At 48.6% G+C, this 12,596-nt stretch overlaps 1 protein-coding gene across 5 annotated transcripts in view; it reads left to right on the top strand.

Annotated features, from left to right (window-relative positions):
• TANC2 (tetratricopeptide repeat, ankyrin repeat and coiled-coil containing 2) overlaps window positions 1–12,596 on the top strand; it is a 248,650-nt gene that overhangs the window by 190,699 nt on the left and 45,355 nt on the right. For all 5 annotated transcript variants that reach the window (XM_040617492.1, XM_040617490.1, XM_040617491.1 and 2 more), the window contains 3 exons: window positions 4,576–4,807; window positions 7,944–8,110; window positions 10,106–10,713. In XM_040617492.1, the coding sequence (XP_040473426.1) occupies window positions 4,576–4,807; window positions 7,944–8,110; window positions 10,106–10,713 (1,007 nt within the window). The remainder of the gene's footprint in view (window positions 1–4,575; window positions 4,808–7,943; window positions 8,111–10,105; window positions 10,714–12,596) is intronic.

Here is a 12,596-nt window from a genome sequence, read left to right as displayed (position 1 = left end):
AGAAGGATGCCGAGGCAAATGGTGGCAGAGGTGCAATGTCAAAGGAATGCGTCGTCACTGGAGGATGTTCTTTTTCACAAATAGTGCCAGAGAACTGCTTAGAATTGGCCTGTCCTATTAAGTAAAAATAACTGATTTCCCTTGAGCCATCTCCAGCCCCTCTCTCTCCTTTGATGTTCACACTGTCCTTCCAGCCCTTGTATTGCTGTTATCTCCTGCCTCTCCCGACACATCATTTTCTCTCTCCTTTCCCTCCCTTCGCAGTTCATTCTCTTCTCTCCCTCCGTATTTCATAGGTGAGACACAGTCTCTCTGTGCCTCGGTTTTCCTCGCTCTGTGCCCCCTCCAGCCCCTTCCTCCTGCTGCCGTCGTGCGGCTCTTCCCCTCCCTTGTGCTGCTGCTTGCCGTTATCCTCGCAATCGCTGCTTTGCTTTGGCAGGCGTGAAGCTTCCTTTTTTTCCCAGCAGCAGTTTTCCTAGGTCCCAACCTATATGAGGAGGTCTCCCATTTTTTCCGATTCCATGGAATTCCGTATCCACTCAGCTGAGCCCAGGCAGGTGAAACGGGCCAGCTCAGCCGTGATTTAAAGGAGCGTTTTGGGTGGGGAGCAGAGCTGCCCGCAGGCGCGTGGCATCTCCACGGCGGCGTGGGATGCTGCTGCCAAGTCCTGCACCCAAGAAGGGGTGGGCCGAGGGGTGGACCCAAACGGGAGGGCAGCAGGGAGGGTGGTGGGAGGGTGAAGGTTGTTAGGTGGGCATGGATGGAGGGAGAAATGGGAAGTGGTTGTGGAAGAGAGGAGGGTGGCTGGTGTTGGAAGGGCTGGAGAAGAGACTCCTGAAGACCTCCTGGATTTAACACCTGAAGAGAACAGGAATGGTGCCTTTCGTAGTTCCGCTTTAACAGTTAAGAAGATAAAGGTTGTGTCGCGTCTGAGAGGTTTGGTGCTCCTTGACCCCACCTCAGTAGGGAATGGTGCTGTGTTGACCATTGGCCATGCTCTGTTAGAGGCAGTGCTCTGTCTTCACCGCCTCTGGTGTTTCTCAAGCCATGTAACATGTGGTTGGTGTTTTTAAAAAAATTGGCTACCAAAAAAGCTCAGGATAAATGTACTTCTTTGCTGTGAGGCCAGCTAGGCTCTCCAGATCATTTTAGGAGAGGAGGTAGGTAATCAGTGCAAGTAAAATACGCACCATACAAGTGTGAATTATTGAAGCTCCCTTTCAAGCAAGAAAGGAAATTATACAAGTTTGTAACTTTTGATATTTGATATTTTAATATAAACAACATAATGCATCGGTTTCTCAGCGTGGAGTCTCTCGACTTGTCGACACCGCGTTCTCGGCCCTTACAAAAATGACAAATGTATTTCGAACGCTTCCCTTGATCTAGGTGTTCCTTTCCACACCCTTTCTTGTAATCCTCTTCTCTTGCATTGGGGTTGCTTATAGACTTTGTTTGCAATCTGGCGATTTAAATTTAATCAGGATTTTTTTACCTTCCAGCCTTGTAAACATCATTTGACAAACCTGATGGCTAAAATAAAGATTTAAAAGTTTTGGAGGTCCAATTTAGCGTTTATAGGGTTTAGTGCTACATGATGACAAAGTTCAAATTGAAACTATGGTTAGAAAAATTATGCTTTAAATTGTGTCAGACAAAAATAAATTGTTTGTTGGTCATAGTGTCCAGACATGCCCATACCTTTGGTTGAGTCTGCTGTTCCCTGGTGGTTTCATATATTGTAACACAGTTTCTAGATAAAATTAAATGTTTAATTCAAGGATTTTGTTTATGATGAGAGATGGTTGGAAGTTTTGAAGCAGTTTTTTTTCAATCAGAGTAGTTCAATTTATGGAAAATGAAGCTTTTATTGAGAGCACCTTCTTCAATGAAAAGTTCGTTTCCAGGCTATACAAATTTTTATTTTTTTTTTTTTTTTTTTTAATCTTGGGTGTACTTCTTGGCTTGTCCAGTTGAGCAAAAGGAGAAGAGACTAATAACCCCCGAGAATTACAACCAGTGTACTGAGTGATCATTTCAGATGCAGCTCAAGGTGGGGGCATGGTCTCCCACGTCTCAGAAGAGAATTCTGAGCAGTGGAGATGGTAATCCATCACTCTGCCTGGATCCTCGAGCAATTACTAAAGTATGTAAAGTAAAATAATTGGAGAGAGACCTTCCCCAGAGCATCAGTGGCCAGGCATTAAAGGTGCTCACCTATACAGAGGGAGAAAGAACAGGGGTTGGACTGGTCGGGGGACGAGGGGTTGTCCTGAAGCCTCTTCCATTCGCATCCTGCACTAACCCCGCTCTCGTTCCCGAGGGTGGAACAGGGAAATGCTTGGAAACCTTGACAAGTTTTACAAGATGAGAAAAGCGTTTCCCACCCAGCCCTGGTTGTGTAAGCGAGGAGCCTGGTTTCTAGCACCCGGCTCCGCTTGCAGCCCTGGCTCTTGGCAGCTTCTCTTTGATTTGAAGATAGAGAAAATGTCACGGAGAATAAATAACATCAAGAGGAAATTTTGGCACAGTTGCTTTTCTGAGAACATCATCATGTCTTCCCTTCGGTTGCCTTTGCAAAATCTTCATTGCTTACTGGTTTAGCTTCAGATCCCCCTATTGAGCATTGCATTATCTCACTGCCTAAGGCTTAGTCAGTATACCAGTAAATCCAGTATAAGGATCAAGAATGTATGTGAAGGGGCTTAAATTAATTGAGTTGTAACTGTAAGTATGTCCCGGTGTCTAGCGGTGACCATTCCTATCGTGGGTACAAGCTGTGTCCCTCTTCCATGACTTCCATTAGGTTCCTGGGAGAAGTTAATTGGCCTCTCATAAAAAAAGTGACTTTTATTTGTGTGCCTGCACACCTATTGTGTGGGAAATAAGAGCTCCGCACACAGCAACTTGATTCCTGTTCCTGGGAACACGGTATCAAGGGACAGCTGCTTAAGGACTTCAGACTGTGGAATCCACAAGTTATAATCCCCATATAAATAGGATTGTTGGAAAGAAATCAGTGCCTTTATTATTACTTTACCTGGTGCTGTTCTCTAAGGCAGTAAATTATATTTTAACTGGCTGATAGGAAAAATTCTGTTAGGAATTGGGAGGTAACCATTAAAGCTTAAGCACATGTATTAGGGCTTGATGCTTGAAATAACAACCTGGCGTTATCATCGCTGTATGCATCACAGCTCGTTTTGGCTGTTAGAGGAAATCATTGCATTATACCCCACTGGTAATTACGTATGATTCTATTTAAAATTAAAAGCCAGTGCTGAGCCACCAATGTGTGAGGACCCCCCAGCCTGATGTTTTCATTTCTTGGTACCATCCCTGGTGGGATGCACCAGCCCATCCCTTGGAGCTGGCTGCCAGCCAGGGCTGGTCACTGCAGGTGGAGGGCCAGCAGCCCCTAACCACGGCCACAGGCCACGGGCCACCTTTCATCCGAGCTGACACGGCCCCCGGAGAGGCCACGGCGATCTCGTGTGCGCGGTGTCCTCAGTTACGTTGTCCTTCCCACGTTTAGAAATTTAGTTTATTTTGCAGTATTTACGTACAGTGCTCCCGGGCAGCGGGCATTTTGGTACAAAACTGATCCCACCTGCCTTGCTGGGATATTTTTGGATACCGTCAGCGACCTTTGAAAAACAAACCCAGTGAATGGGAGCTGGAGAAAAGCTTGCTGACCTGGCAGAGGCTGGCACCAGGCGGGCAGCAATTCTGCGAGGGCGCTGATGCCAGGGAGCAGGAGCCGGGTGCTGGTGGTGCTGTGCAGCCTGCCCGGTGCTATACAAGCAGAGCGGGGTTTTGGTGAGCCTGGTTTGATATTGCGGGAGAAAACAGGAAGGTTGGCAGATTGGACTGAGGAGATAGCACTGGTTTTCTGCCGATTTTAATACATGGGCAGAATTTAGTGGGTTCTAGCAGAGTCTGAAGAGCTGGGAAGACAGATGACCTGGGAAAAGAGGAAGTTTTCCTTTCTTTTTCCCCTTTTTTTTCCCCTTTTTAATAATTAAATTAATTTTCTGAATGAAGAATGCGATTACAGTGGATGAGTGACATATAGTAAGCCTGACATTCCCCCAGTCACGGGCATCTGTCGTTTGCAGGTGCTACCTTGCTGTAAGGTGCGCAGCTAGCACTCGCTGCCTGCTTCTGCCAGGCTTGACGTTTGAAAACAGCAAATAAAAAATAAGTTCAAGAAAACAATCACAAGTCATTACTGATGTCGAGTCCTTAAGCGGAGCTTGGAGCACAGTCCTGTTGCTCCCTGCTCAGTGCAGCGCTTCGGATATGTCAGTTACTGTCACTCTCCGTCTCTGCAAGCAGCTACGGCTTAATTTCATTTATTCCTCAAGTGGCAGGTCCAGTCATTTTTCAGGATCAGCGCCTGTTTTTACCAACTGATTCGTCTGGATTCTTGTCACGGGTGGTTAACGCTCGGTACTCTTAAAGACTTCGCCTGCCAGAAGGCATCGAACTCACCCAACACAACGCGCTGCTTTCAACAACTTGCGACTGGCGTCTGACGAAGATGTGGTTTTTTGTCCTTCTCCTCTGTGCTAGGTCGTCGCTTACCACTACTGCCAAGCCGACAACGCCTACACCTGCCTGGTGCCGGAGTTCGTGCACAACGTGGCCGCCCTGCTCTGCCGCTCGCCGCAGTTCGTCGCCTACCGGGAGCAGCTGCTGCGGGAGCCCCACCTGCAGAGCATGCTCAGCCTGCGCTCCTGCGTGCAGGACCCCATGGCCTCCTTTCGCAGGGGGGTCCTGGAGCCCCTGGAGAACCTGCACAAAGGTACGGTCATGACGCTCCCTGCGCTCGCCCTGTGCACCGCTTTGCAATTATTATTTAAAAAAAAAATGCTGCTTGGTGGCATCTGAGCCTTTAAGCGAAGCGGTAGGTGAATCCTCCTGCGTGGCATCTCAGGGGCTGCAGGCAAGAGGGGGGATGTGGGGATGCTGAGAACGTGCCATTGTGCTTGTTTGGAAGCGCAGGATTAACCGTCCGGCTCCTCCCGTTGGGGGCTGGAGGTGGAGCGATGCCCACAGCTGTGCGTGGCTCCCTCTTCTCTTGCTTTATTCCCCGTCCCAAGCCTGGCCTCAGCGTTGAGGGTGAAAACAAGCAGCAATTTCCATGCGCGGCTCTGTCCTGATTTATTCGTTTAGGGGGTGAACGTTTTTCCCTTTCCCTGCCATTATTCAGTTTCTGAGAATTTGAAGCTCTCACCAAAAGAGCTGATACTATACAAATCTACAGACACCCCGTGTGAGGCTTCGAGGGGAACTGGTAACAAGCCTTGTCCTGATGAGACTTCAGAGCTTTTTCTGACGCAGCGTTGGTTTTGTCTCCTTTTCTTTCTTTCTTCTGCAAGATAGAACTGATCCGTGGTGACAATCCCTGAATTTCAGCTCTTCGCTCATTGCCATGAGAACTGGCAGAGCGTTGCAGGGTTCAGGACTCTGTTGTCCTGCAAAACAATGTTTATTAAAGTGGCGTGCTGCAAGTTGGCTGCAAAAATAGTCCAGATAATTTTCTGTTCCCACCCTACATATCACCATGTAGGAGCCAATGTGAAATAGATGCAGCTTTTCCCAGATTCAAAGCCTCGTTATTCCCATCAGCTTTTCAAAACACGGCGGCCAAACCGTGAGCAGCAGCATCTGGGGCCAACACGCGTGGTTCCGCCAGGCACAAGGCACACACGGAGCCAGCACAGCTCAACAGCAGTTGATTTTCCTGGCATGGAGAAATGTCACTGTAGGAGTAATGTGGCTACTCTTCCCTACCAACAATCCTGGCCAAAAAAAAAAAAAAAAAAAAACCAACCAAAAAAAACCCCAACCAAAAAAAAAAAAAAAAAAAAAAAAAAAACCCCAAAAGATACATTTAGGAACCACTGCTCTAAATTGCTCTAAAGGAAAATAATTCCTGGTTATTACAGTAACTCCTTGGGAGGTATTCCAGCTCTTGAGTTCAGAGCATTTCAGAGGATGCTTATTTTTCTTGCCAAAGAGGTTGACCCCCATCTGGTCCCAAATTCTGCAGGGTGGAAAAATTTTATATAAAAGCTTGCTTTTTTTTTTTCTCTTGGGTTCTGCACTCAATACAGCTCCAATGGAGCCAATGATCAGGACTCCCATCTTCCAGCCTTGCTGATGGAGAGTGCTGGCAAGCTAATTTGCACCAAGTGTTTTGTAACAAAATGAACAGTGTCTGGAAATTGGTTTTAAAATGTATAACATTTAAGACTCTGTAAATATATCAGCAGGTCTTTTACAAGGTGCTGTTGAAGCTTTAATGCTACTGGGACAAAATTATTGCACAGCCGTTAATGGTGAAAGTCACTGAGAAAGTTAGATTCATGTTTCTCAAATATATTTTTTTTGAATCTCAAGGAATCTAAATAATATATAGGAGAACAAAGTTCTGATTCTTCCCCTGCTTTCTCCCCTCTCCCTTAGGCTTTATAAGAAACATGAGATGTGGGTATAAAACTCAGGCACTATATTCAGTCCCAGATTTCAGAGAGTATTTTTTAATACACCCAGTAATCTTACTGAAAAGTTAACTGAAAAAGGATCTATGGTAATTTAAATTCAACATACACATTTTTCATATGGATATTAATAGCGTGTTAGGAAATAAATGCAACTTGGTAACGTAAGGCAAGGACAAGATGCTCAGCAGTGCCTGGCGCAAGGTGTTTCTGTTCTCCCTGGAACACTACAGAGATGGCTCATCTCATCGATGAACATCTTGTGCTGGGTTTTTATAGAAAATTTCCTGATGCGATTTAAAGTCAAAGAGGAAAGCTCACCGGCTGCTGGGAATGCTGAGCTTGCTGATAGCAGGATTAATCCACAGTGAATTACAAAGAAGAGTAAACTTTGTACAGCTCAGTCTGTAGTATGTGTTAATAGCCTGTGCCACAGTAGGCTCAGATGTCCCATTTCCCACCCGTTTTTTACTTTATCAGGCAAGATTACCTCTGAGAAGGTAGCACTTGAGCTTAAGATGCAAGTCCAAAAGAGTCTGTATCATTAGTTACAAAGCTGTACTCAGCTCTCAGGACCCGCTGTGGAAGCACTGACCTCATTGCCTACATCAGCTGGTTACCGTGTTCACCAGCAGCAGAAGGATCCTGTCTGAAACCTCCGAGATTTGCTTTTTGTAGAACATTTTTATTCCCCCCAACTCATTTATAGAAGAGGCTTTGGCTGCAGGCTTGTGACCAGACTCCTGCGCTGTACTGGAAGTTCAGAGTCGGTTTGAACAGTCTTTGCTGAGCAGAGGATGGAACCTCCAAAACGCTGAGTGACCTTCCCCCACGTGCAAGCTGATGGTTTACTCTCCTCGGATAATTGTTTCACCTGTGAATCAGGCTCGGCTTTGTTTCAAAACGCTTGCCCAGACCTTAAGTTGATCCAGAAGCCAGTGCCCAAAGTGCAGACGCCAACATTGGAAGGATCTAGAGGCGCGGGGGAGGGGTGACTTGGTGAACCTTTATTTAGCAGTTGCACAGTTAAGACAGGCTGACTTAAGACAGGGTGAGAGTGTAATACTCAAACTATAGAGAGCTGCTGATAAGGTGTTCAGAAAACTGGCCAGAAAGCTACTGATTCACGTCATCGAACACCGGACTTTGTGGGAGAGGTAATTTTTGAAAATACGTTTAGCTGTGTGATCTGTGGGATATCACAGCTGAGTGCGTTGTAACTAAAATATGTATTTTGTAAGAATTGAAACTGTGTACGTGTGAGCCTACTTCTGTGTGTATACGCAATGAAGGTATCACGAGAAGAGCACTGCTACTGTGTCTTTTTTCCTCTTTAGCAATATCTGACGGTGCTTTAAAACACCAGCGATTTTTGCAGCACGTTACAGTCATCTGTCTGGCCTTTCAAATAAATGCTTCTTCTCTTTCTCTCAGAGAGGAAGATCCCTGACGAAGATTTCATTATACTAATCGATGGTTTAAATGAGGCTGAATTTCACAAGCCAGATTATGGAGACACCATTGTTTCATTCCTGAGCAAAATGATTGGAAAATTCCCTTCCTGGCTGAAGCTGGTCGTGACAGTCAGGACGAGTCTACAGGTACGCTGTGATAAACCGTGTTATTGCCATGGTGGGCTTTGGTAAAGAAGATCTCTGTGGATACCTGGATTTGCCTAAGACCCTTTATTCCAGGTTTCCCCGTTAGCTTTTTTGTACTTGGATTTACATTTGTGTCCCCAGACTCGCTCTACAGCTTTCAGTGGATCTAATCCAGCATCGCTTGTTCCTGTCAATAAATGTTCATCAGCAGATAGTTTAGATCATTTGCCAACAGGCTGTTTACTCGCCGAGCGTGGTAGGAGCGTAGGGCCCGACGCCTGTCAGCCTGCGCCGCTCGAGGGCATCCCATCCTCCCTGGGGAAGGGCAGAGGAATTTGTGTCTTCGCAGCCCTTCTGCGTGACCCGGAGCACAAGGGTGGGGGGATCGTTTGGCTCTGGAGGAGTCGGTGTCGGGCCAGGACATTCTTCAGCTCAAAGAAAACTGTCTCGAGCAGGTGCTGGAGCTCTGAGCCAAATGTTGCTTGGGTTATTCTTACGTATTTTTATTTTAGTTTGCATCTGGGCAGGTTTGTACCTTCAGCCTGTCCTTAGCTACTCATCACACCTCCCTTGGCATAAGGATTAAGCTGACTGTAGTTTTTTGGCTCAGCTGCTCATCCGAATGAGGCTCCGGGGAAGCACACGCAGTGACCCCGTTAGGACAGGTCTGCTCTCTCAGCGGTTGCCAAGTAGCGCTGGTAGCTTCGTAGCATCACTTGGGAACGTTCCCACTGAGCATCAGAGCCAGGAGCCCGGAGGAGACAGACGTCAGTGGGACGGGACACACCTTCGGGAGCCAGCTCAGAGCTGCTCTTCAGCCGGCCCAGCTGCTCCGGGCAGGGGGACGTGCCTGCAGCTCTTTGGTTCTCGTTTTTTCATTATTAGCTGTTTTTTCATTAGCACAGAGCTGGGGAGTTTGTTTTCGCCAAGCACCGTTACGCAGCTTTACTGAGATTTGCTGACGTTCACTGAGATGCACAGGCTGGTTCGGTGCGGTGGTGCTGGCGGGGAGCGGGGTGCTGGTCCCAGCCCCATCCCAGCACCCGGCTGCACGCGGCCATCGTGGCCGGGAGCAGCAGTGGCACCGGGAGAGCAGGGGCTCGCTGCTCTTTGGTGCTGGAGTTCTTTTTCTGCTCAGTAAATGGAGTATATTAATCATCGTTTGGAAGAAATCTTTCTTAATGGCAGGTAAATTGCATCTCTGTGGCTTGAATTATTTAATTAGGGCACTTGCAGCCCTTCAGTCCTCACTGCAAGCTGTAGTTTTGCACCGCGCTCACCCTCGTGATTTTATTAGAGAGTTGACGGCTTCTCCTGACTCTGCCGTGTCCAGCTCCGTTGCATCCTTTCTCCTCTCCTCAGCAGTGACCGGGAGCCCGTGCCACGAGAAGAAAGGCCTTTGGTGATCCTTGGGTTACGTTGCATGAGCCTCACCCGTGAGCTCGGCAGCCAGGGGAGCCCCGGCCGCGGTGCCCTGCAGCACCCAGACCTGCGTACTTGGCGCTGCGGGATGCTCTGCTCCACCCGGCGTTCCCGTGGTTCCCGGTGCTGGCGGCTGCGCGGTGCCGGGGCGCGCTCCCGGCGCGGGGCTCGGGCTCGGCTGCAGCAAAAGTGCTGCTGGCCCCGGATCTGTCACCTGGTTGTCCTCTGCCCCCGGCGGGGGGGCAGGAGGGACACCGTGTCGGGGCATGCTGGGGATGGGGCAGGGGTAACGAGGGCTCCGCTCTGCGTGAATTCGCCAGCCCTTCCCACGGTGTTAGGAACAGCAGCCCCGCATTTTTATTTCAGTCATGTTTCACACGCAACCTACTTGATTATAGATGAGACTGTGAGGTCCTGAGGGCACAAACTGCCATCTTGTGTGCTTGCCCTGATGGAAGAGGTCTTAAAGGAGTCTCAAAGGTGCTATTGTAATATGAATTAAGTTTACTTAATGAATAATAAACACTGCCAGCATGAGTATCGTTTTTTTTTTCTTTCTTTCTTTCTTTGTAGGAAATAATTAAGCTGTTGCCCTTCCACAGAATATTTTTGGATAGACTGGAGGAGAATGAAGCCATAGACCAGGACCTGCAGGCGTATATCCTTCATCGGATACACAGCAGCTCGGAGATCCAGAACAACATCTCACTTAACGGCAAAATGGACAACACTACATTTGGCAAACTCAGTTCTCACCTCAAGACCTTGAGCCAAGGGTCCTATCTGTACCTAAAACTCACCTTTGATCTCATAGAGAAAGGATACCTAGTCCTAAAAAGCTCCAGCTACAAAGTAGTGCCAGTGTCTCTGTCTGAAGTTTACCTGCTGCAGTGCAATATGAAGTTCCCAACGCAGTCTTCCTTTGATCGGGTGATGCCTCTCTTGAATGTAGCAGTGGCATCGCTGCATCCACTAACAGATGAACATATTTTTCAGGCCATTAATGCAGGTAACATTGAGGGCACTTTGGAGTGGGATGACTTTCAGCAGAGGATGGAGAACCTTTCTATGTTTCTTATCAAACGTAGAGATATGACACGAATGTTTGTTCATCCCTCTTTCCGAGAATGGCTTATTTGGAGAGAAGAAGGTGAAAAGACCAAGTTTCTTTGTGATCCGAGGTAAGGAAACCTGAGAAATCAGAGCTCACAGATGCGGTCATCTCGTGCTGTTAACCTGAATCATTCCATTTCATTACAAGCTTGCCCATGGATGCGGTTGCCTGACGTGGGTCTGCCCACACTGTAGATCCCTGTGGCTGTACTAGTCACCTTAGATCTTTATGTTGTTCATGGAAAGACGTAAGCACGTGCTGGGCACACGACTGACCCGGCAAACCTAAAGGTCATCGTCAGAGTGAGACGAGGTGTTGGGCAGGCAGCCCCAGGGTGCTGGCTCCCGTGTGGGCATCACCAGTGGTGTCTGCCCTTCGGCAGGTTGCTCCTGCCAGCTCCGTCTGGGGGTGGGGAATCGCCCTCCCTGTCTCCAAAGGCGTCGCAGCCGCGGGAAGTGGAGGGTAAGGGGATGAAAGATGAGCAGTGTGGGTATGTCTTTTGCAGTCGGCTTCTTTTTGAAGTAGTGTCCTTGTAGTCCTACAAAATGGGTTTTTTTGGAAACAAATAAGGAACAGAATCAGGCTATAGTGATTTTGGACTGTAAATGCATCTGTAATCTCCGTCCTGATAGCAGCTGACTCCCTGGTTTAGCTCACAGGGAACAGAATTTAATCACAGTTAGATTTATATTCTCTAAACCCTATGGTCACTATTAACAGCGTTATCTTTGTTTCTACTGAAGAGTGGAAACAGACACTCCGGCTGTAACTCTAGTAGTTTATGCTCGTAAGCTTTGCTCCATTTTGTGTGCCTGTTTCTTAAAATGTGATTATAAAAATCAGGGAGGCACAGGGATTCAAGGCCGAGTCAATGCATCTCCCAGACCCCAGTGTCAGGCTGAAGAAAGTAAGATGGTGTTTGCTGGGAGTGCGTGCAAAGCAGCTATTGCTGTTCACGCCGTCAGAGTAATTTACCACTTGAAATTTTACGGTAAACAGGCTGCAGCAGAAAAATACCGTATAGCTCCTCGCAACGGGCACCTTCTCTGTTCGGTGGGTCCCGCACAACAGCCCTGTCGAGCGAACCCTTCGCAGCGCGTCCCACAGCAGCAGGCGTCTCGATGCCGGTGTCAGGGATTTAATACCCTTCCGCCGAGTCGTCACGCGCTCTCACCGCCTGTATGCTTTTCCACCCTGTTCTCACTGCCTGTGCGGCACTTAGGCCTGTGGAGCTGAGAGCTTTCTCCCTCCCAGTCGCTCCCAGTGGTGCTACTGGTTTTGGCTGGCCCGAGCCTGCCAACACCTGGGCCAGGGGATGGCAGCCAGCGTGCCCAGCAATTATCGCTCATCACGCAACGCTTGCCATAACGAATCATAATGAAAGCAACTCGGGAAGACCACCACTCTCCACCGTTACCCTGAAAGCAGAATTGGGGTGCGGGATGCTTACCTGGTGGGTGAGGCTCCCCGCAGGTGCTGGTGCTGCCTGGGGCAGCAGTGCATGCGGCTGTGGTCCTCTGGGTCCAGAAACACTCCTCTTCCTTCTCACAGCGATGGTAGGGGCACGTTCAGAATGCCAAAGGAGACCCAAACGTGCGGCGTTTTGGGTGGTTCCGTGCTGGAACCGCCTACCTGCAGTTGTATCACGGAGGCCAGGTCAACCCATGTCTGCTCCGCCCATCACCAGCCGGGGGGGGGGGGGAGGGCTCTGCCTTTCAGGAGCATCACAAACACTCCGCGCTGCCCTCAACACCATTCCGGAGACTTCCAGGCATCACTTTTCATCCCGCCTGTGCCGTTCCACAGGATAAATTAGCGGTGACTGTAAGGTGCACAGGGAGCGATGCTCTGCGGGCAGGGATCCCTGCGGAGTGAAAAAGCAGTTACAGGGCATGCAACGGGCTCCCGCTGCCCTGGGTGCAAGTCCGTACATACTGGAGGACTAATAAG

The sequence above is a fragment of the Falco naumanni genome, chromosome 18 (genome assembly GCF_017639655.2).
Source record: "Falco naumanni isolate bFalNau1 chromosome 18, bFalNau1.pat, whole genome shotgun sequence".
Lineage (NCBI taxonomy): Eukaryota > Metazoa > Chordata > Aves > Falconiformes > Falconidae > Falco > Falco naumanni.
This window is presented reverse-complemented; position numbering and strand designations above follow the sequence as displayed.